Source organism: Sander lucioperca, chromosome 2 (genome assembly GCF_008315115.2).
Source record: "Sander lucioperca isolate FBNREF2018 chromosome 2, SLUC_FBN_1.2, whole genome shotgun sequence".
In the NCBI taxonomy this organism is placed as follows: domain Eukaryota; kingdom Metazoa; phylum Chordata; class Actinopteri; order Perciformes; family Percidae; genus Sander; species Sander lucioperca.
The window spans coordinates 1267957-1295000 of record NC_050174.1 but is presented as its reverse complement, the minus strand read 5'-3'; the positions used below and the strand labels follow the sequence as shown (position 1 = coordinate 1295000).

Sequence of the window (27044 nt, the reverse complement as noted above, 5' to 3'; positions counted from 1 at the left end):
ATGCTCGTTCATGAGCTTCTCTCTCGTGTCTCTTGCAAGCGTGGCGAACTCATGAACTCGCCCTTTCATTGTCTAAAATATTCACTAACGTTTAACATTGTGTTTTCGTTGTTCCTGATTGATTGTACATGCTTATCTTAATAAACGATGGATGTATTTAGACAACCAAGGAGAGGTAATCATTATGTCGTGCTACTAGCTAGCTAGCGCTAGCTACTAAGGTTAGCCTGCAGCTTCATCTCTCATCCACGTTACAGGCTTTATAGCATACATCCCTCGGGTGTATCATGAGATAATACCATGGACGTATTAATAGAACACATGGTGAATTACAACCATTAGTTATATCCATTATTACAGCTACAGGACCTCGGGAGAACAGTCATATGAGCATGCACAGTGCAGGGCGACATGGGCGGGCGCAGTCCCGCGGGTCTGCTCGCATCCATTATGCACGTTCATCATGCCTAGTTTAATAACTCTGGATTCGGCTACTAGTAAAAGTTCAAAATGTTAAAAACGTGACGTTTTAAACAAGGACCCTTTAAGTGTTCGGTTGTGTTTAAGTTGATGTACCCCCAAAAGAATGATCCACTGAAATATAGAAGTTTTTTTCACCATGCAAAGTCTATGGGAAGAGTCTTTCTGGGCCAGAGGGGTGCAGTTCCACCGTTGGCCACTAAGCCCATGGTTGCTTTAAGACGTGGTGCTGATCCCGGGGGCTTGCTAAATCCCAGCAGGCGTGTCTGTGCAGCGTAGGGCTGGGGATCGTTCAAAAATGTTCGATACCGCTGCCGATACAAATACCGTGACTTTGATACCGTTTACTAAACGATACTTTTTTCAATACCATTTTTATAAAATCCATTTTAACAAAAAGAAATTACAACATTACAGCCCAAATCTTTTTATTTATTTTTCAGCTCCTCTACCCGACACCGTCTCTGTGTGACGTAGAGTTTTTCCTGTGTGTCTCTACGACGTGTAACGTTAGACAGCCAATCACAAACATTGTCAGATCTTGGTAGAAGCATGCTGCGTGTTGATTGGACAATGGTTGTGATTCCACCAGAGGCAATGCAGCGCGCCGTAGAAGTGTCCCAGAAGCATCTCTCTGCTAAAAATACACGCCAGGTCTATTTTTGATGGAACTGCAGGGCGTTCAACAGGCCGTGAAGGGAATGTAAGAGCTTGGGCTCAATCAGGCAGGAAAAACGCTCTGCTACTGCAATCTCCCTGCGTGGTACGACGCATGGCGGACAACGGAACAAAACCGGGTTAGAGCGCCAAATTTTCGTGTAGTAGGAGGTAGTTTGGGGCGATGGATGGGTCAAACAACCAAGGCACTTTCACCCAGGAGATTTTTAAGCCAAACCATCATCTTTTTCTGAACTTGACTAAGTCGTTTTGGTGCCTAAACCCAACCAAACTGCGAGGTTTCACAACGTTAAAGAGGTGTTAAAAACCATGACTGGTCTCTGGTTTAGAGGGTTCGGGTTAGGTAGGGGCGCTAATTTATGAAACGCTCCTCTGGGTCGTGTTCGAAGGTAGCAACAAAACGGCAGACATCGTCGTATGGTTTTGGAGGACTTGTTGAATTCCAACACCTTGAACACATTTCCGTTGACATATTTTTTTGTCCTGGTCTAACAAACATTTGCTTTCCAGGATAATCCGTAATATCCGTAATAATAATATTTCATCGACGAATCAGCAAGGCTGATTATGCTAAATCTGATTTGGTCTTGGGATCCACTTTCAGGTGGGTTTTATCTCCCCTCTCAACCATAATCCCGGAGAAAGATAGCAGCATATAGTGTAAAATATGGCAGCGATTTAACACTCAACTAATCTCCCATGTTCTATCTGCTCCCCGTTTATCTGCACTCTCAGCCAGCACAGAGGCTTAACACACATTCACAGGAGGGGGGGGGCGCACACTTCCTGTGTGTGGGCAACAGGCAAGATAAGAGTCCGTAAAAATTGCCTCTGCGGTATATATTCATCTGGACCGATATAACGAGTCACAGTGCAGAGTGTAAAGTGAATATGAGGGGAGTAAAAAGTCCCAGCAGTGTAAATCTACTGACAGATCCTGTACCAGTGTGTGAGGCGACGCAGCAGGGCGCGATGGAGTCGTGATGGCGCTCCGGAGGTCCAGCCGGCGCGTGCCCCCCGGTCTGCTTCCTCATCAGTGGAGCTGGAGAGGAACACACAACACAAAGAAGCAGGAAAAAAAAGTGGGACGCAACCCAACCGTCCCTCCCAAGGTCCCCCAGGGATAACTGCTTCTTGGGTTTTCTTGTTTCTCCTTAGTGCTGCTTTATTTTAAGACCCATTTCAAACAATGATATACAGCCACTGCTAACAGATATAAGTCCCGGGATCAGACGTCTAACTCGGTGGTTCCTTGAGGGGGTTCCAGGGGGTCCACAGCAAGAGGGGCATTATTTATTCTAACTGTAAATCCATCCATAAGTAACACAATGTTGACTGTGTTGTAGCGCTGCAATTAACAATTATTTTCATTGTCGATTAAGCTGGCGGCTTATTTTCTCAATTAATATAACTATAAAATGTAAGAAAATAGTGGAAAGTGTCTATCCCAGTTTCTCAAAGTCCAGGCTGATGTCTCTTTAAATGTCTTGTTTTGTCAGTCCAAAACCCAAAGATATTCAGTTTAATGTGATATCAAACAGAAAACAGCAGGGAATGTCCATATGTGCCATGTTTGCATGAAAAATGACTAACGATTAATCGATTATCTAAATAGTTGGTCGTTTGTTTTTCTATTGCTCGACTAATCAATTTGTCGACTTATCGTTACAGCTCTATTCTGTGGGTCATGGGTTTCATACATCTTTCTGTAATAATACATTTCAAAGCACAAATTCTATCAGATGGGGGAGGCCGGGGGACGAAATCCTATCAAATGGGGGGTCTAGTTGGGTCAGTTTACGTGAACTAACTGACTCAGTAAAGCTGTTCAATTCTCCATCTGATATTGTGTGCCGTTAAAAACTATGCTCCATTTTTTGAATAAAGATAATAAACAGCCTGTACACATAACCTGTCCTGCTGCTGCTTCCCATCTGGATCCTCCCAGCGTCCCGACCGGCGACATGTCCGCAGCGCCGTAGATGAATCCGGAAACGCCGACCCGAGGTTACCTGAAACTACAAAAACATACAGAATAAATGTGTGGAACATTTTACATCTGATCATGAATATCTATAGTTGATGTTTTCGGAGAAAAGAGTCAGAATTCAGAGAATAATTACCGTATTTTCCGGACTATAAGTCGCACTTTTTTTCATAGTTTGGCTGGTCCTGCGACTTATAGTCAGGTGCGACTTATATATCAAAATATATATAATTTAACATGTTTTTAAATGTTATTTCATGCTGAAAACATTACCGTCTACAGCCGTGAGAGGCGCTCTAGGCTTGTGACAACTATATACTGCTCCTAAAGACAACTGAGAAAGAAAAGAAACTGCAGGTGATACGCAGCCGAAAACGGTAATCGAGCAGCAGAACGAAAGTTTGGAGTGAGAGAGAAACTTGTGAGGGACTGGCGAGAAGGTTAGTCTTACTGCAAAGAAGAAAACAAAGAAAGCTAGTCGCGCGCTGAAATCAAGATGGCCAGAGCTGGAGGAACGAGTCCACAGATGGGTGCTTGAACAACGTGCTGCTGGGAGAGGCTCGTCAACGCAGCAGTTACGTCTCCACGCCCTGGTAGTTGTTCTGTGTGCTATTGTCTAGCTGAATAACTGTTAATGTGTTACGTTAACATACCGGACACCTACCGTATTCAGCCTGTTGTTCTGTGTGCTATTGTCTAGTTGAATAACTTGCCTTTCCAGATTAAATGGCTATTCTTGGTCTTGGATTTTGTGAAATCAATTTCTAAATAAATGCGACTTATAGTCCAGTGCGACTTATATATGTTTTTTTCCTCTTCATGATGCATTTTTTGACTGATGCGACTTATACTCCGGAGCGACTTATAGTCCGGAAAATATGGTAGCCTCGTGAGACCGTCCTGATCTCGCGAGCTCCAGTTTTCCACTCCCAGATCAGTCTGGCATCTTGAGACAGAGAAAATTTGGAGCCGTTCGCCAAACGACCGACCAATCAGCGTTGGTTTTGAGGCGGGTTTAGGTGTGACGCAACGAGAAGCGACTGTTCAGTCTAAACAACGTGGCGGCTTCCACGGATGAGATGAGCGTAGCTATCACGCAAGTTTTATCCAAATTAGAAAGTATTCCTTCATTGAAAGAAGAGCAAAAAAAACGGCACTGGAGGCTTTTCTCAGAGGAAAAGATGTTTTTGCTCTTCTCCCGACTGGTTTCGGCAAGAGTTTGATATATCGTTGATCTGATTGGTTGATTTGGCCCGTCCATCACCAACATAGGTGGTGATAGACAGATGGTTTATCCAATCAGCTAACCAGTATTTTCGCCCCCTTCCCAAAAATTCTCCAACGGAAAGTTCCCGGTGGAGTCAGGTTAGAGAATAATAACGATAATAAAAACTGAAGTTACCTTTTAACAATTTGAATAAAACATGAATAAAAAATATTTTTGGGGCATTTTAGGCCTTTGACTTTATAGGACAGCTGAAGACAGGGGGAATGACATGCAGCAAAGGGCCGCAGGTCGGAGTCGAAACCGACGGCTGCTGCGTTGAGGAGTAACCCTCGAGATACGGGCGCGCGCTCTACCAGGTGAGCTACCCAGGCGCCCTAGAATTCTGACTTTAAACTCAGAACTCAAATACATTTTCACGTGGACCTAATCGTTTTCCGTAGATACTTATTGATTGAATAATAGTGAAAATAAATAATTCCCCTTACAAATCGTTTTTTTTTCCCGAAGAAAAAAAAATAATTGAAAAAATGTCAAAAGCGCCAAAAAAAAAATAACTTGGAAAAGAAGAAATCTATTTAACTATAAAATAACCATCAGAAAAATTGTCAAAAAACATTTAAAAAAAGTCAAATAATAATTCCCCTTTGGCTGGGGATTCCCTGAAACCTCTTCAAGGACCCTGGGGGGTCCCCAGGCCCTACTTTGGGAACCACTGCTTTTGACCATAGATAAAATAGGGTTGAGTTAAAGTTGTTTGACATTTCTATTGTCCAAGCAGTGCAGGAAATACAGTACAGTGGCTGCAGCTCAGATACTAGCTTAGTTTCCATCCACTTAACACTTAGAGACACTTCACGGAAACCCTTTGGTTGAAGCATTTTCGGATTTGAACTGTTGTGTAATTTCATTGGCCCGTCCCTTGACCCAGATAAGCCATGGACCTCCGGTTCCAACCGAGAAGTGTATCGCCATTGCGCTCTACAAACTGGCTACATGCGCAGAGTACAGAGTGGTAGGCGAAATGTTTGGGGTCAGCAAGACCACTGCGTGTTTACGGCGTGTGCAATGCCATACGAACGAGGAAGATGCGAAGGTATATACCCACCTGGAGTGGATAAGGCGCATGAGATCTTGCTGCGTAACTCCAGAGTGCACCTTGTGCCACAGGTGTATGGCCAACCCGTACTCCCTCCGAACTCGTAAAATACGGACGTTTGGGCAGTGGCTGTCAGCGTCAGATACGACGTAAAAAACGCCCTTCAGAGTGTTTGTAGAACGCACCAGGGCGTTTGAAGATGACGTAGCACTAAGAGCGACTAAGGTAGTGAGTAGTATGAAAGCCCAAAAATTCGTATAGGGAGGTTGGTTGGTGGATGGGTCAAACAACACAGGACTTTCACCCAGGAGACCGGGGATCGTGTCCTGCGTGTCACGTTTCCTAAACCCAATCGTTGCTTTCTTCTTTACCTAAACCCAACTGTCCTGTTCTTCTTTTCCTAAACCCAGCTGTCCTGTTCTTCTTTTCCTAAACCCAACTGTCCCGTTCTTCTTTACCTAAACCCAACCGTCCCATTCTTCTTTTCCTAAACCCAACCGTCCCGTTCTTCTTTACCTAAACCCAACCGTCCCGTTCTTCTTTTCCTAAACCCAACTGTCCTGTTCTTCTTTTCCTAAACCCAACTGTCCCGTTCTTCTTTACCTAAACCCAACCGTCCCGTTCTTCTTTTCCTAAACCCAACCGTCCCGTTCTTCTTTACCTAAACCCAACCGTCCCGTTCTTTTTTTCCTAAACCCAACTGTCCTGTTCTTCTTTTCCTAAACCCAACCGTCCCGTTCTTCTTTTCCTAAACCCAACCGTCCCGTTCTTCTTTTCCTAAACCCAACCGTCCCGTTCTTCTTTTCCTAAACCCAACCGTCCCGTTCTTCTTTTCCTAAACCCAACTGTCCTGTTCTTCTTTTCCTAAACCCAACTGTCCTGTTCTTCTTTTCCTAAACCCAACTGTCCTGTTCTTCTTTTCCTAAACCCAACCATCCCGTTCTTCTTTTCCTAAACCCAACTGTCCTGTTCTTCTTTTCCTAAACCCAACTGTCCTGTTCTTCTTTTCCTAAACCCAACTGTCCTGTTCTTCTTTACCTAAACCCAACCGTCCCATTCTTCTTTTCCTAAACCCATCCGTCCCGTTCTTGTCCCGCGTGTCATAGAAACGTAAGCCCAACCATGACCTTTTCCTTAACGCGGTCTTCACCACTTCTGACCCGTACAGGTGCATCTGTTTAACCATAAAATGACCTAAAACTTTATCGCAATTCATTATTTATTCGGCAAATAACGTTTCCATCAGCGTTTATCACATAAGCCGTATATTGATTGAGAGAAAATCCGATGAGACCGAACGTATAAACTTTGAGTCGATATTCATGAAATTCAATCAAATTTTACTGTTTCCATAAGCCAATTTTCATTCGATATTACTTAATTCGCATAAAAATGTGTGGATGAAATTGGAAACATAGCTAGTGTTTACCATACTGTATACTGTAGTAGGGCTGCAACTAACGATTATTTTCATTGTTGATTAATCTGTCGATTATTTTCTCCATAGTTGTGTGGTCTCTAAAATGTCAGAAAATGGTGAAAATGCCGACCAGTGTTTCCCAAAAAGCCCAAGATGACGTCCTCAAATGTCTTGTTTTGTCCACAACTCAAAGATATTCAGTTTACTGTCACAGAGGAGAGAAGAAACTAGAAAATATTCAGAGAATTTTCAGAGAGAAACAGATTAATCGATTATTAAACTAGTTGCCGATTCATTTAATAGTTGACAACTAATCAATTAATATTTGCAGCTCTACACTGTAGCACTGCATGCAGCAACATATTGTCTGTGATTAAATAAATCTTCAATCTAATTTGGCATTTGTCTAACAGAACCGTATGTTCTATAAATAAGCATATTTTTAATATCCTTAACCCTGCAGGGCTACACGACAGTATAGGCCCTCCTCTGCAGGGCAGTATATGACTCCATGTGTATCTAATCTAACAACAGATTAATACAATTTAAGTTTGATAAGCCAAATAATAGCGTTGGTTGTAAAAACCAGAAACCAGAATCTTTTTCTTCCTACCAGATATTTCCAGGTTCCACATGCACCTGCCGAGCATCAAACGGCGCGAAAAGATCACTTCTTCTTCCTCTTTTTCCTTCTTTTACCTTCTTCCATTCTCGGGACAAGCTGCCGAAGCTGTAAACAGGTTCCACGCCGTGTGTGAGCAGTGATTAGCCCGCAGTAAAAGTGCTGGTCGTCGCCCCCCCTGGACGTGCACGCTCCGCAGCGGAGCTTGGTCTACATGGCTGCCGAGCCGAGACAAGCAGATGTGGGAGTGCCGACAACAGCTGCGCACTGACGGGAGACCGGTGCAGGGAAAACAGGCTCAAGTGGAGCCGAAAGCTGCGCAGGACAAAGAGAAAATGAAGTAGGTATTAAAAGAGAACAGAGGCGCCTTTGACTAAGCTGGAGCAGCACACAGCTGAATTAATCAGCGGGCTCGGTCTCCAGCTGCCGCTACAGGTTTTACGGTCCTTTGTATGCGCGCCCTTCATCCACCATCTGTGTTTCCCGGGCAACCGAGGACTGCCTGCAGGCACCAGCAGCTACACAGCAACCAGCTCAGAGCAAAAGGCAGTAAGCTATTCTGCTTTCAGTTGACTTAAAGCTTAAAAGGGACAAGAAAGAATATCAGTATCATGTTATTACGTGAACAGTTTTAGACGTTTTTCACGTCAAGTGAAAAGTTATTTTTAACGTTATCACAACACACAAACTTAACAAGTTATAACCAGAAAATGTTCACGTTATTAGGCTACAATAACAACAATGTAGCCTACTATTTATCAGTATCACCATGTAAGGTGAAATGTTTCACGTTAGGCTATAACAATACATTTTGACATTATTGCGTGGAACTTTACGTCTTAAAATTGTAAAAAAAAAAAAAAAAAAAAAGGCTGATATATAATACGAAGATCTTTTTGGTTTTAGTTTTTCATTATAATAAGTACAAAAAAACTAAAATAAATGTCTGGCATGTCTACCTTTGAAACCTCCATCCAGAAGGAGGCGACAGTCAGCGACAGCGTGTGCGTTCACACTACACCAGGGTGGCGAAGGAATGTCCCGCCCCACTCTGCCTCTGATTGGTGTATTACACTAACCCTAACCAATCACACTCCTCATGCCTGAACCTAACCAATCCAACCACGAAGGCAACGAGTATTAGCCAATCAGAGGCGGAGTAGGGCGGGACATTCCTTCCCCATCCAAGGAAACGAAAATTGGCTTCCTGCGTTGTTTTCATTAGCTTGTCCCGCGGAGGTTTAACTGTGGTACTTACAACATTTCGGTAAGACATCTTTGTTGCAGTGGTACATTTCTCGTCGTGTATGCATCAGTCGGGTCTCGCAGGTCTGTCAGGCCTGTGCCGAGTCACCGACCATCTTTATCTCAGTAATGGCAGAGCGGCTAATGACGCCTCCCAGGTGGCTCGGTGCAAGATAGCGTGCATCGTAAACGTGACCGAGACCAAGAGCCGCCGCCCTCTTCATCCCGGGGTAGAGTACATCCACATCCCGCTCGCTGACTCCCCGGTGTCTCCCCTCAGCGAGCACTTTGACGAAGTTGCGGATAAAATCCAGCAGACTGCAGACCGCGGTGGCCGCACTTTGGTGCACTGCAACGCGGGAGTGAGCCGCTCCGCCTCGCTGTGCATGGCCTACCTGATGAAACACCGCGGCGTATCTCTCCTGGAAGCCCACAGGTGGGTGAGGACTTCTCGGCCCGTGGTGAGGCCGAACAACGGCTTCTGGAAACAGCTCATCCGGTACGAGATGGAGCTCCGTGGGTGCACCTCTGTCCGAATGGTGTCCTCCTCCATGGGAGAGCTGCCAGACATTTATGAACACGAAACCAGAAATATGATGCCACTGTGAAGAAGCCACTGCACTGCAGCGTGAAGCTGTTTATGACCATTAATATGCTGTTTTGTGTGTCACATGTACAGGGAAAGAGTGCTGTTTCAGGGGTCAACGTTAAGTTTTTTTTTTTTTTTTTTTTGTTTTTTTTTTTAAACTTGTCTGGTCGGGCAAGTGAAAAAAAAATTCTACTTGCCCAAAGAGAATTTTTACCAGACCCTATACAAATGGTCTTTTTCGAAGAAGATACAAAAAAAACATAGAAAAGAACGTTTGAAAAATGTCAATATAGTAAACAAAAACAAACCTGGGAAGAAAAAATCTCAACTATTTAAAAAAAACGTTTTTGACATTAAAAGTCAAAAACGTTCAAAGCGTCTTACCAGTCCCTCCAGAAAAACGCGATTATGCGATTGTATAATTCAATGCATAATCAGCCAAAGTCCACATATTTATGCGGGGGGGGGGCACATTTTTTCAAATACGCCGCACTTTCGCCGCATAAATTACCGATTTCCGCGCAAAATATGCAGGGCTTGCATGATTTCATAATCCCCGCATTTTCCTTACAAAAAAGTCACACATATCTTAGCAGAAAGTTGAAAAATGTTGCATTTACTTAACACAAGAGCAGCCATTTTCCCCTGTTCCCATGGGAACGTTACGAAGTGACGTAATTACGCGACGTGAACATCATCGAAAAGCTGCAAACCCCGCGATGAAGCCATGAGGAAACCGCAGTTTTTGCAAGTTCCCGCAATTTCATCTCATAAAATTGCATAAATATCCCGCATATTCCATCGCATTTTTTAAGAAAACGTGCCGCATAATCAAGGATTTTTGCCCCGCAACAATCACAAAAAAACTCCGCATTTTTCTGGAAGGAATGTGTCTTATGCATCAAAGGTATAAAAAGAAAAAAATAAGTTTAACAAAACGTCAAAAGTGTCAAGCACCAACTCAATTTTTGATGGCACATTCAAATCATTCAACAAGCATTCTCCGATGTGACTAATGTGATGTGATAACTTAATTTATGATACGATGATGTGATATGATAATATGATATATTTACTTGCCCCGGGCCATCGGGAAACCTGTTGAACTCTGTGTATAGTCATGTAGAGAAATATAAAGGTGTAAATTCTTTTATATTTTACGCTGCGTAATGTGCTTACTAAAAAGTTAATACATTTCGAAAATAAATATTCTACTCCGTACTCCACTACATTTGTCTGACAGCTACTAGTTTAAGATAGTTTAGCCTACATTAAAAACACAATACAAAACACATACGCTTATGAAATACAATGCCGATTAGTCGACTAATCTGTCGTTTGGGTCTTAGTTGATTTTTTTTATTTTTTTTATGTTTTTGTTTCATACTGAATTACTTATTTCCAAGTAACTTAAAAGCACATCTCTGGTAAAACACAAGATTTACAGAAGTGGAGCTTTTGCATGATTCTTTGTGGAGAAACTCAGTTTCACTGATCTCTCAATTGAATCAACAAATCGATCAGTTGACAAAAAAAAAAAAAAAAAAAAATTGCGTTACCCCTATTTTTCACCGTATGCGCCTGCGCTACGTTCCGCGGCCCCCCTGCGAGGAATCGCGACCGTTCAAGTCAACGCTTGATATTCCACACAGAAGCGTGCGTGAAGTGGCTCGCCGCTCCGCTAAAGATACACGCCAGATAGGGCTGGTCGATACGGAGAAAATCAAATATCACAATATTTTTGACCCAATACCTCGATATCGATATAGCGACGATATTGTGGGGTTGACATTTGGTGCTTTCACAAAAATATTTTTACAATAAGATTTTTGATATGTAATCATCAGTAATGTGAATTTAATGACGACGTGGGTAAAGGCAAATAATAGAACAGCTAGAACAGTCTGGTATGTTCACAAAATGACAATTTTACTGTAATGCAACTAGAGCTGGGCAATATATTGATATGTTGATATCGTGATATGAGACTAGATATCGTCTTAGATTTTGGATATCGTAATATGACATAAGTGTTGTCTTTTCCTGGTTTTAAAGGCTGCGTTACAGTAAAGTGATGTCATTTTCTGAACTTAGCAGCTGTTGTATTATTTGTCATTACCCACTTAGTCATTATATCCACAATACTGATGATTATTTATCAAAAATCTCATTGTGTTTGTGAAAGCACCAATAGTCAACACTACAATTTCGTTGTGTTATCTATATCGAGGTATTTGGTCAAAAATACCGTGATATTTGATTTTCTCCATATCGCCCAGCCCTAAATGCAACCTTTTAAAATCAGGAAAGACGACACTAAATCCAAAATTTAAGATGATATCTAGTCTCATATCACGGTAGATATAATATTGATATATTGCCCAGCCCTAGCGCCAGGTTTATTTTCACGCGAGCTGCGTGGTGTTCGGACAGCCGGGCAGGACAGCGAGAGCATCCAGTCAGTTTACCCAGAAAAGAGAAGGCATGGAGTTTAACTGTAGGAGTGCTTGGAGTTGAAGGTAGATACTAGCTCAGTAAACACAACATTGTTTTGTAAAGTACTTGTAGAGACGATAAAATCTGCGAGTCGGGCAGCAAGACGCTCCGCTTCTGAGACGCTCCCGGTGTGGTATGGCGCGTGGCGGATGACGCAACAAAACCTGAACGCAGCACAGATGCGTACCCAGTGGAAAATGGGGGTTAATCGAGTAAGAATTTCTTAAGTCGAGGACAGCCCCAATCCTTGTGGCCCCTTGTCACATTTCTGTAAGTTGTTAGCCAAAAGAGTGATATCCACTAAGACTTCTCAAGATGGTTTCAAAAAGGTAAAGCTATTCAATATTTCACAAAAAGCACAGAGTAGAAAAAAAACCCTGTTTTCGGAAAGGCCCTCAAAACCTACCTCATGTTTTTATTTATCTCGCAATTTTACTCTTATTGTCTTTATTCAAATGTTTACTGCTTGTTTTTATTTGTATCCTATGTATAGCGTCTTCGACAAGCGCTATATGAATCTAATGTTTTATTATTATTAAAAACAAATTTGAGTTTATTCTTCTTTCCTGCATTAATCATCTCACAACCTGTTCGATTTATCTTGTGACCCTTTGGAGGGGCCTGAGCCCCAGGTTGGGAACCACTGGAATATATTCACTAAAGTAGATGAACTAGCTCCAACTTAACAGTAAATGTTATTTAAGAGTTGTAGCGGATAGTGTTAACCAGGGCTTTAAATTAACTCTTTCAAATGTTTTCCGCCAAAGTTAACTTTTACCCGCATTTGGTGGGTAACCAGTGGTGTAGTCTAATGTATTGTAGTGGGTTGACTGTACTGTATATAAATATATTAGCATATATATATATATATGCCAGAATCTGCCTTTGGGGGGGGGGGCATATCATATTGGGGGGGTCTGGGTGTCCTCCCCCAGGGTTATTTTGAGCGTCAACGACTTCATTTCCTGCATTCGGAATTTTTATGCACCAATTTACGGTGGAAATCCCTTTATTTAGCCTATGTGAAGAAGAAAAACACAGATGACAATTCAAAATATATCAAAAATATAATAGAAAGTATGTTGTTGAATGACAGTTACATTTCAAAGTACCAGTTTTCTGCTGAAATTTGCTTTCAGCTAACAATAAATCTCTGACCAGTTGATATCGCGATGAAGATAATTTAGATATATCGCCCTAACTCGCTTATAATACTGACTTATTGTTTTCACGGTCACCTGAAACTTTTTTTCTGCAAATCTTTGCATGTGTTTTTTCATCTTTGTGTGTGTGCGTCACCGCCATGTGTGGTTACATTTTTCATGAGGTAGCCTACGCGTCAGGCTACGGCGTAGGGTCCCGCGTAGGTTCGCGTCTCCACCAGTGGTGTAGTCTACGTGATACGCAGGTATACGCCATATACCCACCAGGAAAGGTCAAGGATGTCCGTATTCCCACTTACAAAAGCCTGAGGATACGTAATGATGATTGTTTTGTGACAGAACTTTTACACTTTATAAATCCACCCGTATGTGTTGCAAGTCACTTAAACAACAACACAGTTGCTTGGCGGTCATTCTCTGTGCAAATTTGAAATTAACTAATGTGGATCACTATGACTATATGAGATATAAAACGAAAGCGAGCTCAAACTACACTATCAGTGTTTTGGTAAGCCTGCCCCTGAAGCTACTCTAGATTCACCCCTGTTCGCGATTTCATTTTTAAATGACTTCGATTTTTTTTTTTAATCCTTCAATTAATTTATTGAAAGCATTTGACATTGACATGTTTTAATTATGTAAAGACATGTTGAAGGAGTTCAGATAGAGCCTGTATCAGGACCATATTTCAATGCGTTATATGTCACTATTTTTGGTAGCCTACTGTACTTAAATGGCCAGTATGTACTATATTGTCTTTATTCATTGAAGCCTCTATGTTTAGAGGCTTGGGGTGATGCGCAATGTGCTATAGGTGCTAAAAATCTATGTTTGGTACTGCCAATTTGTTTTGTCATGGTTCATGTGTGCAATAAACATTACACTTGGTGAGAATCGTGATATCAATTCTAAGGTAAAAAAATCGTGATTCATATTTTTCCCCGAATCATGCAGGCCTACCTGTACGTTACAGAAACTTCGGGAAATGAACCAGATGAGGCTGATGGCGTACGCACAGGGCTTAATTTGAGCCGGAACACGCCGGAACATGTTCCGGCACCTCCGACGTTGGATCCGGAACCTTTTTTATTGGATCCGGCACCTCCTGTGTCACTATGAAAAATTAGTCGCCTAAATGAAAAAAATAAACTACTGTTTGTGTAGTGTTCAATGTTGTTATCTGTCTTGTTAGTCTTGATTCCCCGTTGGAGTTCCACAAAAGTCTTGTGTTTGCATTTTCAATGCGTTTTGAGGTGAATTTTCAGGGTAAGACAGAGGGGGGAGAGGGACGGAGGGAGGGGAGACAGAGGGGGGAGAGGGACGGAGGGAGGGAGGGGATCGGCACTTCAACAGCGCGGCGCTGCACTTCAAGTGACACAAGCGCTTGTGCTGGTTGAGGATAAAAATGTCAAAAAAACAACAAAGTTTGCTTAACTTTGTCAAATCCGCTGGCCAGTCGGATCCCAAACAAGCAAAAATCGTTTCTGCCGATCAAGAATGTGGAGACCACGGTGGGTTTTATGTTTTAATTGTCCGATGGATAGTTGCTGCTTTTGAAAACAATCGTTGCTGTGTATTTTTAATTTTTTTTTACATTTCGCACGGATACAGTGCACGTTCTGAAATAGAAATAAACATTGCTCTGATGTACACACAGCGTTGTTTAGGCTTGTTTAGTTAGAGTCAGAGAAGCTACGTAGGCAGGTGTAATTTTTGTTTTGGTTCCGTTACCTCCAAGCCCCGTTTTGAGTCGCCGGATCCACCCCCCCTCTGCGCTCCGGGACCTCCCACTTTACAAATTAAGCACTGCGTACGCGGTAGCGTTACAAAATACGCATGGGGTGTCGCTCTGGGACGCATTGTTCTGGGATGGGCGAGTATGAAGCTGGGAGGGAAAAATCTAAGTATACTCACTACCAAAAACTAGACTACACCGCTGTGTACATCTAACTTCCTTCTAAACTACTGTAACTGCAACATGGCATCATGACTTTGCGTAAACATACACGCCACTTTCCTAAAGCCAAATGGCGTGTTATCTGTACACATTTTGAGCTATCCGCGTGTATGTCTACGCTGTATACAGCGGATCTTTCTCGTTACTTTGCAGATAGTGATTTGTATGTACAGTGAGTACACCCCTCACATTTTAGTAAATATTTCATTATATCTTTTAATGGGACAACACTGAAGAAATTACACTTTGCTACAAGGTAAAGTATTAAGTGTACAACTTGTATAACTCAACACACAGCCATTAATGTCTAAATCGCTGGCAACAAAAGTTAGTACACCCCTATGTTAAATTCCCATAGAGGCAGGCAGATTTCTATTTTTAAAGGCCAGTTATTTCATGGATCCAGGATACTATGCATCCTGATGAAGTTCCCTTGGCCTTTGGAATTAAAATAGCCCCACATCATCACATACCCTTCACCATACCCCACATCATCACATACCCTTCACCATACCCCACATCATCACATACCCTTCACCATACCCCCACATCATCACATACCCTTCACCATACCCCACATCATCACATACCCTTCACCATACCCCCACATCATCACATACCCTTCACCATACCCCACATCATCACATACCCTTCACCATACCCCCACATCATCACATACCCTTCACCATACACCCACATCATCACATACCCTTCACCATACACCCACATCATCACATACCCTTCACCATACCTAGAGATTGGCATGGTTTTATTTCAGTTAGCCTAATATCTGGTTTGATTTGCGTTGAGAGATGATTTTATGGAAAGTACCCCATGTACGTTGTGTACATTCCTTAGCTGTACACTTAATACTTTTTAATTAATACTACTATTGTAGCAAAGTGTAATTTCTTCAGTGTTGTCCCTCTTTTCAATGCTTTTTTTTATTCATGGTCAATAAACCTAATTTAAATGACACTATACCTAATTTTTGAGTTTGAAAAAAAAGCAGAAATTATGAATTATTTTGAATAATAGTTTAGATCAGAGGATGCTGAGTAAATCACAGACTGGTTTATGTCAAAGTTTAGTCAAAATACTGTTTTAAAACCATTTAAGTTTTCAAATGCTATGAAATTGAATAAAAACACCCAAAATGATCCCAATGAAGGTAATCATTCATTTTACCTGCAAAGCATGGTGCATCCAAGTTATTTTGGGGCAACTTCGTTGTAAGAAACCCATATTTCTGATATTAAAATACTTTGAAAATGGGTCAAATTTGACCCAAAAACAATACAAGGGTTAAAATGAATAGGAATTGACCGGAAACTGTTTTGATAGATACTTTATTGTCCCATGTCCCCATGGGGGAATTTGGCTTAAACCATCATCACACATGGGCACACAACACCAGCAAAATATACAAGTATTACAAAAATACACACCCTGAGGCATTAACCAGTTTGTGGTTTTGTACTGCAGTACAGCCTCTAACATTTGCTTATCTTAGGCTCCTGTTTAAAATTCTGACCGATACAGAAACAAAGGAGTTCTTAAAGCTGAGCTGTGTATCGTCCGCCTGATGGTAACAGTATCAAAACATGTATGTCCATGACAAAAGTTATGTGTAATAAAGTGGAATGATAGTGGGAATGAATATTGAACACATGAAGGATAAGGGGTGTAAAAAGGCATGGGAAGCCAATAAACCAGCTGAAATCTGTCAGTATTTAGGAAGCAATCCTGCCCCCTATTAGTGCAAATTAATATCAGCTGGATTAGTCCTAATTAATGGCCTATAAAAAGGTGTCTCGTTACCAAGGTGTCACTCAAGAAGCATTTCATGACGGGTAAAAGCAAAGAGCTGTCCCAAGACCTTCACAAGCTTATTGTAGAAAAACATACGGATGGCATTGGTTACAGACGAATATCTAAACTTCTGAAAGTTCCAGGGAGCAATGTTGGGGCCATTATCCAGAAGTGGAAAGAACATCATTTCACCATTAACCGGCTACGACCAGGTGCTTCTGGCAAGATTTCTGACAGAGGAGTCCATAGAATACTTAGAAGAGTTGTCGAAGAACCAAGGACCACTCGTAGAGATCTTCAGAAAGACCTGGAAGAAGCAGGTACAGTTGTTTCAAAGAAAATAGTAATGCACTCTGAGGAGGTGAAACAGAGGCTGGCTTCTGGAGGACTTATTTTATTTCTTTGTTCCAACTTCCAACTGGCCGATAGCCTCCGTTTGTCATGAATAAATTATGTTAAAAAATGTATAAATTACTCACTGCGGCGCAGTCTCTTTTTTTCTTTCTCTCCCTTTTCTGCCGAGTGGTGCGTGTGCCCGCTTGCGGTGTGAAGAGCTATTTTCCGACATGCACTCTAATCACTGCTGATAGACGGCCTTTTGTACAGTCGGGCTGTAAATGGGTTCGGGCTTTTAAAAATCTGTCAATCAAAATGTACTGGTCGGGCTCGGGCCGAATTCTGTCGGGCTCGGGCCTTGTCGGGCTGAACTTTTAAGGCCCGATTACAGCTCTAACGCACACCACGCAACACACCACTGCTCAGGAAAAGGCATGTGGAAGCTCGCTTAAAGGTTGCTGCACAACATCTGGACGAGCCAATGACATACTGGGAGAATATAATCTGGTCAGATGAGACCAAAATTGAACTCTTTGGCTGTCATAGCATACACCACGTTTGGAGGAGAAATGGCACTGCACATCACCCTAAAAACACCATACCATAACACCATAACAGTGAAGTTTGGAGGTGGGAGCATCATGGTGTGGGGCTGTTTTTCAGCATCTGGCACTGGCAGACTTCATATAATTGAAGGAAGGATGAATGGAGAAATGCACCGTGACATTCTTGATAAGCCCGGTTACACGCTGGATGCGTGGCGTGAGCGCGTCAGCTGCGTGGCGTGTCCGTTTTTATTTCAGCTCCCATGGTAACAGGTTAGAGCTTCCACATTGCCTGCGTGACGTGCGGCTCGAGCCGCGCCGAAAACGCGTGCGTGCTAGAAATAGGACCGACGCCTATTTTTCACGCGACACGCAAGCGTGTTGGAAGCGTTTCCAGGCAAAATAGAATAGGAAAAGATGTTTATATGTCACGAATACATATCAATAAATGACATGTTGATGTTTGAAAGTCTCTAGGTTTTGATATGAATGTAATTTTAAAAAATAAATCGATTTTCTAATATTGCACGTGTCAATACAGAACCAAATATTCTGTAGCCTATTTTGCTGTCAATACTGCTGACGTTGTCTTTGCTGTAATCAAATCAGTATATATGTATGTTTAACATGGTATTTCATTTCATCAATGGGAAACATACATGTGCACAGACGAGGCCAGCAGCAGCAGCGCTGCATCAGACACGTTTCTGGTGTGTAAAGACACACAGCTGACACGCAACAGACACGCCATGTTCACGCCACGTAGCCAGGGTGTAACCGGCCTGAGAATCTGCTGCCATCCACCAGGATGCTGAAGATGAAACGAGGGTGGACATTTCAGCAAGACAATGATCCCAAACGCACCGCCAAGGAAACTCTCAATTGGTTTCAGAGAAAGAAAATTTGAATGGTCCAGTCAATCACCCGAGTTGAATCCAATTGAAAAACCTCTGGAAAGAAGTGAAGATCAGAGTTCGTAGCAGATGCCCCCGGAACCTTCAAGATTTGAAGACAGTTTGTGTGGAAGAATGGGCAAAAATCACAGCTGAGCAATGTGTGCGACTAGTTTCTTCATACAGGAGGCGTCTTGAAGCTGTCATTACCAACAAAGGCTTTTCTACTAAGTATTAAATACATCTCAGCAAGTGTGTTCAATACTTTTTCCCTGTGTCATTTCACTTTATTACACACAACCTAATTTATGGACTTATTTGTTTTGATATTTTTGTATGTGTGGATTACTTGGGTTGGTGAAAATGTCATGCCGATAGCCCCATCAGAAATATCTTTACTTAGAAAAATGTTGACGCGTTCAATACTTATTTTCACGCTGTAGCTGATTACACTATCCAAAAAAAAAAAACCCAACCGTATAAAAAAATCAACCATTTGTCATTTATCAAACAAATATGCAAAACATTTGCCCAGAATCGTGCCAGACACAAAAGCTAGTGTATAAAAATAGCCAAAAGGCACTTTTCTTATGTCAATGTTCTTATACTGTAATAAAAACTGATGTCCGTCACCTAGAAATGTAAAACCTAAAACCTAGGGCACGTTCGATCTCAAATCGGTGCGCAACTTGTTGCTGCAGTACCTGGTTGAACGACATGTTTCCTCGGAACGGTGTGAAACGTGCGCAACGGGCGCCGAGTTCTGTTTTCTCTGGTTTGAAGGGCGTGTCTCTGGTTTATTGGCTGTGTCCCAGGTGATGGCCAATCAGCAGAGACGTGCCTGTAAACTCATGGTAATAAAAAGGGAGAGCACACACAGCAGGGTGCAATCAAATACTACTCAAGGTACATGGATTTAAAGTCCTTGTTAAACTAAAAGTGATTCTGAGATACTTTGTAAATGAACATTCGGCAAAACAACCATCAAGTTCCCATCATTACTTTAACAGCCACTACTGTCCACTCACTGTGAAACTCTCCCTCGATTTGGGAGACTACAAATGTTTCAAAGAAATACTGTTAATAACAGAAGTAATAGTTATACAAAGAGAAACTTAACATTAAGATATTTACATCTCATCTTCGTTCAAAATGTTTAACATTCAGTAACAGAGATGTCACTACACTTTATAGTTATGGACTGCCGGGGGGGCTTCCTTCCTCCCTGTGACACACTGAGCTGCTCTCTCCTCTCTCTTTCCATTCGTGTGCATCCTTGTCCCAGAAATGCTTGTTACTAACCTGGGGAGTCCTTATGTTTTTTTTTCGCCCAGCGAAATTAGGATGGCACCAAGATCTTGGTTGCAGCTGTCGCCGTGGTCCTGCTGCACTCCCTGCTACACCCTGCTACGCTCTGCGGTGCTCTGCGGTGCTCTGCGCTATCCTGCTGCGTCCTGCTGAACCCTGCTACGTCCAGCTATGCTCTGCTGTGCCACGCTACATCCTGTAACGCCCTGCAGTGCCCTGCTATGACATGAACTACTACGACTACCATTTGTAGTCACTGTTCCATTATCTTTATCAGAATCAGAATCAGAATCAGAAAGGGCTTTATTGCCAAGTACGTTGCACATACGAGGAATTTGTCACGGTGTTGTTGGAGCATGTCACACATACAAATATAAGAAGGATAAAAAGAACATAAACAATATAAGTATAAACATATACGCACAGTATGTATTAATAACGATAAAATAAATTTAAATAAATAGTAAAATAAGTTAAACAGTAGTAAAAAGGAACGCTACAGCAGAGTAGGTACAGTGGCATGAGGAGCCAGAGGTGGGGTGTGGAGAGAGTCAGGGGGGGTTCCGGGCCTTGTTTAGAAGGCTAGTGGCGGAGGGGAAAAAACTGTTTATGTGGCGTGAGGTTTTGGTCCTGATGGACCTCATCCTCCTGCCAGAGGGGAGTGGCTCAAAGAGCTTGTGTCCGGGGTGGGAGGGGTCAGCCACAATCTTTCCAGCACGCTTCAGAGTCCTGGTGGCGTATAGGTCCTGGAGCGGCGGCAGATTGCAGCCAATCACCTTCTCAGCTGACCGAATGACACGCTGCAGCCTGCCCTTGTCCTTGGCAGTGGCAGCAGCGTACCAGGTGGTGATGGAGGATGTGAGGATGGACTCAATGATGGCTGTGTAGAAGTGCACCATCATTGTCTTTGGCAGGTTGAATTTCTTCAGCTGCCGCAGGAAGTACATCCTCTGTTGTGCTTTCTTGACGAGGGAGCTGATGTTCAGCTCCCACTTGAGATCCTGGGAGATGGTAGTTCCCAGGAAGCGGAAAGACTCCACAGTGTCGATTGTGGAGCCACAGAGGGTGATGGGGGCAGGTGGGGCTGGGTTCTTTCTGAAGTCCACAACCATCTCCACTGTCTTTAGAGCGTTGAGCTCTAGGTTGTTTTGCCTGCACCAGGTCACCAGGTGGTCAGCCTCCCACCTGTAGGCGGACTCGTCTCCATCAGAGATGAGTCCGATGAGGGAGGTGTCGTCCGCAAACTTCAGAAGCTTGACGGACTGGTGACCGGAGGTGCAGCTGTTGGTGTACAGGGAGAAGAGCAGAGGAGAAAGAACGCAGCCCTGGGGCGATCCGGTGCTGATGGTCTGTGAGTCGGAGACGTGTTTCCCCAGCTTCACATGCTGCTTCCTGTCAGACAGGAAGTCAGTGATCCACCTACAGGTGGAGTCAGGCACGCCAAGCTGGGAGAGCTTCTCCTGAAGCAGAGCCGGGATGATGGTATTGAAGGCAGAGCTGAAGTCCACAAACAGGATCCTGGCGTAGGTTCCTGCGGAGTCCAGGTGCCGGAGGATGTAGTGGAGGGCCAAATTGACTGCATCGTCTACAGACCTATTGGCTCTGTAGGCAAACTGTAGGGGGTCCAGGAGGGGGTCGGTGATGGCTTTGAGGTGTGAAAGCACAAGGCGCTCAAAGGACTTCATAACCACAGAGGTCAGGGCGACGGGCTGAAGTCATTAAGTCCTGTGGTCCTTGGCTTCTTGGGGACAGGGACGATGGTTGAGGACTTGAAGCAGGCTGGCACGTGACATGTCTCCAGTGAGGTGTTAAAAATGTCTGTGAACATATTATTGCCACTGATCATCACACCCCCAACCGGCACCATCAGACAGGTTTCTTCCTAAAAGGGAGTTTTTCCTCGCCACTGTCGCACTAAATGCTTGCTCTTGGGGGAATTACTAGAATGGTTGGGTCTTTGTAAACTATAGAGTGTGGTCTAGACCTACTCTATCTGTAAAGTGTCTCGAGATAACTCTTGTTATGATTTGATACTATAAATAAAATTGAATTGAACCACTGCAAAAGTATTTCATTCAGTTAAACACGTCTCTACGAGAGTTTCAGCTCGATGGTTTCTCCTGTCTACGCTGATCCTCAGGTAACCTATCCCACAATTGCTGCAAAAATGTTGCTCCTCACTTCTGAGAGTTCTGGTCAGTTTTGACTATGAACCACTAGAACTTTATTGTCAAAAACAGTGATCGATTTTATCCTCTGTGGATTCTCATATGCCTCAATAAGTCTGAACCGTCACAGAATCCTTTCCTGTAGGTCTTGCAAACGTACGGCTTCTCACCTGTGTGGGCTCTTCTTATGTGGACCGACAAGTTATTATTTTGCCCAAACTCTTTTCCACATGTTTTGCAAACATACGGCTTCTCACCGGTGTGAGTTCTCATATGCTTTAATAAGTCTGACGCGACACAGAATCTTTTCCTGCAGGTCTTGCAAACGTACGGCTTCTCACCTGTGTGGGCTCTTCTCATGTGAGCCGACAAGTTACTATTGTATCCAAACTCTTTTCCACGTTTTGCAAGAATAGAGCTTCTCACCGGTGTGAGTTCTCACATGCTTTAATAAGTCTGAAGCGTCACAGAATCTTTTCCTGCAGGTCTTGCAGACGTACGGCTTCTCACCTGTGTGGGCTCTTCTCACGTGGACCAACAACTCACTATTTTTTTGGAAATCCTTCCCACACGTTTTACAAGAATAAGGCTTCTCACCTGTGTGGACTCTCAGGTGTCTCTGCAATGCTGATTTATACTTTAAGTCTTTCCCACATGTGTCACATATGGATGACTTTTTACCTGTTTGAGTATTACGGTGAATCTCTAATATGTTAGTGTTGTCTACGTTGTTGCTGTGACTTCTGCTCTTGCGTCGTCTCTTCTTTCGTTCTGGCTCTGCATTTCTAGTTGATCCGGAGTCTCCATGCTTGCCTCCTTTCTGATCTTGGCTCTCAGCTTCAGGAGAGTTGTGAGAGAGGAGCTGGTGGTCACCGTTTGCTTCTGATACCACAGAGGTTATAACTGGCGTGTTGAGCTCCTGGTCAGAAAGAACCTCCTCCTCCTTACAGACATGTTGCTGTGGGAGCTCTGGAGGGACAGACAACAAAAGAAATAGGATACTACTGTTACTGGAGAAAAGACCAGAACACTTGTTCTCTTTTTCCTGAGACCATAGACTGCAAAAAATAACGGACGGCGCTTCCAGGTCTGAAAAGTGAAGCCAATGCTGAAGCTCCTTAAAGCTGCATTCTCTCTAATTTTCAGCAGGCACCAAAAAGAAGTCTGTTTCTATAGAAGTCTATGAGAAAATGAGCCTACTTCTCACTTCATTTATTACTCAGTAAACATTATCATAATGACTTGGTCTCAATCGCTAGTTTGGTCCCATTTATTTTATGTAAAATAAAAGCATTAAGCAGGGGATGTTTCAGGACCTGTCAAACAGGACAGAGGCTTTAATTATTGTAAAATCTAAAATTTAAATCTGATGTGTTCAACAGATTTGTCCCACACAGTACAGGGATAAACTGAATAGTCCAGGTGATATGTTCACTTTTTCATAAAAGCATTTGATTTGGTACACTTGTACAGTTTGGGGCCCTGAACATTTTCAGAAATGGAGCCATCGCCTTAACCTCCAACCGCTCCAGTGGAGCTGCTCAGTGGCCAGCAGATCAGACTGGGATTGTGCTGGGCAGCTTCCAGGTATGAATGTGGAACTGTGTGAATGTGACAGGTCTACATTGCAAATTTTTTTTTTATCGCAAAAGTGCTTTGTGGCGGCCATTTATCTTTCCGCTGTAACCAAATTATGTATTTTGCATCATATCTCCTGAACCAAACATGAAAACACACAATAGATGCTGTTACCCCGATGTTTTTACAGTCAACGATTAGTTGGACCTTAGACCTATAACTGAATAGATAAATATAAGGACCAGTTGTTGATGTGTTATAACTTGGGGCCCTCCAGTTTGGGAGCCACTGTCGTCAGGGTTAATGAACAAAAGGATTACGTGTTTAAAACTCTTCACCACCGGTTCCCAACCTTTTTGGTCTGAGGCCCCCCCACAGTCCTGTCAGATGAGCTCACGTACCCCTTCATCAGTTCCCAAAGTATGCACTGAGGATGCTGTTGACAATAAAGTGCTATCTATCTCTCTGTTCCAATTGTGTAATTATTCATTATATAAAAGTGGATATTGTTATTTTGTCATACTTGTTGAATTGTAAATGTTTAGGTTGGTTTGGTTAGCAATCCTACTACTATATCTACCTAAAGTGAGGCTGAATGTTCGAACCATTTATCCATTACTTTCAGCTAACCATTTAAGCTGCTTAATGCAGTACTTTCAGGTTACTATTATAACCCTTTCTCCACTTCTTTTAGCTACTCATTAGAACTATTTGGTACTACTTATTACCAGCTATTTATTTCTACTATGTATTCATTATTTTTAGCTAAACGTCTGTGCTCGCTTGCTTACTAGTCTTCATTCACTCCTACATAACTGCAACCTCTATTGTTTACATGTTACAGCTGGAATATTCTGTTAAATCATAATTTAAATTTTTTTATCAAATGAGTTAACCTTCTCTATGATCTTTCCACAAACCCCCCTGGCAACAGCGTAACTAACCCTTGGTTGGGATTCAGTGTTCTACACAATATTATATTATATTTTTAATACATACTGTGTACATATATTTATACTTATAGTGTTTATATTCTAATACTTGATTTTCTTAACCTTATATTTAGAGAATGTGTGACATGCACCTACAACACCAAAACAAATTCCTTGTATGTGTAAAAAAACATTCTTGGCAATAAAGCTTTTTCTGATTCTGACTTTGATTCTGAAACAAAGGCTTGTAGCCAGGAGGGCATTATATTTTCCCGTTCCTCAACATCATTAAATCAGCTCATTGTGAGACAGAACAACCTTTCAAACAGAAGGTAGGAGCTGCAATCACCTTTTGACAAGTGGAAAAGTGCATTTTATGGGTTGTATTGCTCATTTAAAAAGGTATATTATCAACAGTTAAAAGGTTCTGGGTGGGCTATACCCTCCCTCATTAAACCAAGTCAATTCCAAGGTAAGAGGATGGTTATAATCAGGGCTAGAGATGGTCCGATACCGATTCCGATACCTGAACTTGCGTATCGGCCGATCCCAAGTTCTGATCCGATACCAGTGTGTCATATATTTTATTATGTTTTAACAGCTGTATACTACTATCTCTGTATAGATGATATGATGTATAACAGCTGTATACTACTATCTCTGTATGGATGATATGATGTATAACAGCTGTATACTACTATCTCTGTATGGATGATATGATGTATAACAGCTGTATACTACTATCCCTGTATGGATGATATGATGTATAACAGCTGTATACTACTATCTCTGTATGGATGATATGATGTATAACAGCTGTATACTACTATCCCTGTATGGATGATATGATGTATAACAGCTGTATACTACTATCTCTGTATGGATGATATGATGTATAACAGCTGTATACTACTATCTCTGTATGGATGTGATATTACTTCTATCTTTGTTGTCAGCCTGGCTCAGGTTAAACTCTTTGTGAAACATGAACAAACACAAACAATGAACGCCAGAACTTTCTTTTATTCTCCAGTTTGACAGTCAGTTATAACGGAAACAGAACATAAATAAACTACTTTAATGTAGATTTTCTTTAGGGCTTTATTACGTGGTATCGGATCGGTGCATGAACTCCAGTACTTCCCGATACCGATACCAGCATTTTAGGCGGTATCGGAGCCGATACGGATACTGGTATCGGAACATCTCTGCACAGGGCGCTCCTGCAGACAGTAATCATTGTGTTGGCACAACAGGGGCTCCGTAGACATCTGTGGTTATAATAACCATCATTAGGCCGGTTACACACTGGATGCGTCGCGCGAGCGTGGCGTTTCTGTTGCGTCTCAGAAGCGTGGCCGCTGCGTGGATTTTTCTGTGTCCTACACAGCAGAAGCGTGTGTGACGCGGCGCTGCTCCTGCTGCTAGGTACAGAGAGGGCTGATCTCGGGACGTAGCGCCGACACATTCAAACTCTGAAAACTGGGTAAGTGGGCTGTCTGTTTATAACAACTTTGTGTAGCTGGACCGTCACTCAGAACACACACTACGTTGTTACTGTAGCCTATTCTACCCTTTATATATCGGCTTGTTCGACGTATGGGGAGAGAGTTGTTAAACTTAAAATAAATATATAGCCTACTGATTTGATTAAATTAAGGCAACCTCGGCAGTATTGACTGCAAAATATGTTACAGAATATTTCGTTCTGTATGACAGGTGCTATATTTGAAAATCTTTTCTCTGAAATTTTTTATTACATTTATATCTACATTGATGTCAAAACCTAAAGACTTTCAAACATCAAGATGTCATTTATTAATATGCATTCGTGTCTAAATGACATATAAACATATTTTCCTATTGGAAACGCTTCCAACACGCTCGCGTCTCGCGTGAAAAATAGGCGTCGGTTCTATTTCTAGCAGGCACGCGTCTCTGGCGTGGCTCGAGACGCGCATGAGACGCGCATCTCACGCAGGCAGTGTGTAAGCTCTAACATGGGAGCCGAAATAAAAACAGACACGCTACGCGGCTGACATGCTCACGAGACGCATCCAGTGTGTAACCGACCTTACCCAGTTTTCAGACTTTGAATGTGTCAGCGCTATATCCTGAGATCAGCCCTCCCTGTACCTAGCAGCAGCAGCAGCAGCAGCAGCAGCAGCAGCAGCAGCAGCAGCAGCAGCAGCAGCAGCAGCGCCGCGTCACACACGCTTCTGCTGTGTAGGACACAGAAAAATCCACGCAGCGGCCACGCTTCTGAGACGCAACAGAAACGCCACGCTCGCGCGACGCATCCAGTGTGTAACCGGCCTTAAAATAACACCGTGTAAACTCACCTATCCTGTGTAACTTTATTTCTGGTTTCCAAACAATATCCAACAGTCTGCGCTGCCGAGCGATCTCTTCCTCGTACTCGACGATAGTTTTTCCAACAACTCGGAATATGTCTTCAGCAGCAGTCAGTCGCTCGGTGACAAACGCTCTCAAACACTCAACTGAAGACAT

At 42.7% G+C, this 27044-nt stretch overlaps 2 protein-coding genes and 1 long non-coding RNA gene across 3 annotated transcripts in view; 1 reads left to right on the top strand and 2 right to left on the bottom strand.

Annotated features, from left to right (window-relative positions):
* LOC116053929 overlaps positions 1–8041 on the bottom strand; it is a 9726-nt gene extending 1685 nt beyond the window's left edge. Inside the window, exons 1-2 of the long non-coding RNA XR_004105953.2 lie at positions 7503–8041; positions 2102–3170 (exon numbers count right to left, since the gene is read on the bottom strand). This is a non-coding gene — a long non-coding RNA (uncharacterized LOC116053929). The remainder of the gene's footprint in view (positions 1–2101; positions 3171–7502) is intronic.
* A 593-nt stretch (positions 8042–8634) lies between these two features.
* On the top strand, positions 8635–9621 carry zgc:153044 (uncharacterized protein LOC751678 homolog). Its single transcript, XM_031305150.2, has one exon. The coding sequence runs from the start codon at positions 8819–8821 to the stop codon at positions 9362–9364; it is 546 nt and encodes a 181-aa protein (XP_031161010.1). The 5' UTR covers positions 8635–8818; the 3' UTR covers positions 9365–9621.
* A 12372-nt stretch (positions 9622–21993) lies between these two features.
* On the bottom strand, positions 21994–27044 carry LOC116054115 (zinc finger protein 436-like). The gene is made up of 3 exons (XM_035999090.1): positions 26910–27044; positions 22450–23131; positions 21994–22364 (listed from the first exon to the last, which is right to left on the bottom strand). Exons 1-3 carry the CDS (start codon positions 27042–27044, stop codon positions 22105–22107), a joined length of 1077 nt encoding a protein of 358 aa, XP_035854983.1. The 3' UTR covers positions 21994–22104.

What these genes read in the sequence shown, in the direction of transcription:
- zgc:153044 (XM_031305150.2), top strand. Translation starts at nt 8,819, where the DNA reads ATGCATCAGTCGGGTCTCGCAGGTCTGTCAGGCCTGTGCCGAGTCACC.
- LOC116054115 (XM_035999090.1), bottom strand. Translation starts at nt 27,044, where the DNA reads ATGTCTTCAGTTGAGTGTTTGAGAGCGTTTGTCACCGAGCGACTGACT. An exon ending in AGCGCAGACTGTTGGATATT is followed by an intron (nt 23,132 to 26,909) that starts GTTTGGAAACCA and finishes AAGGAGCTTCAG; the next exon opens with CATTGGCTTCACTTTTCAGA. An exon ending in GCATGTGAGAACTCACACCG is followed by an intron (nt 22,365 to 22,449) that starts GTGAGAAGCTCT and finishes GAGCCCACACAG; the next exon opens with GTGAGAAGCCGTACGTTTGC.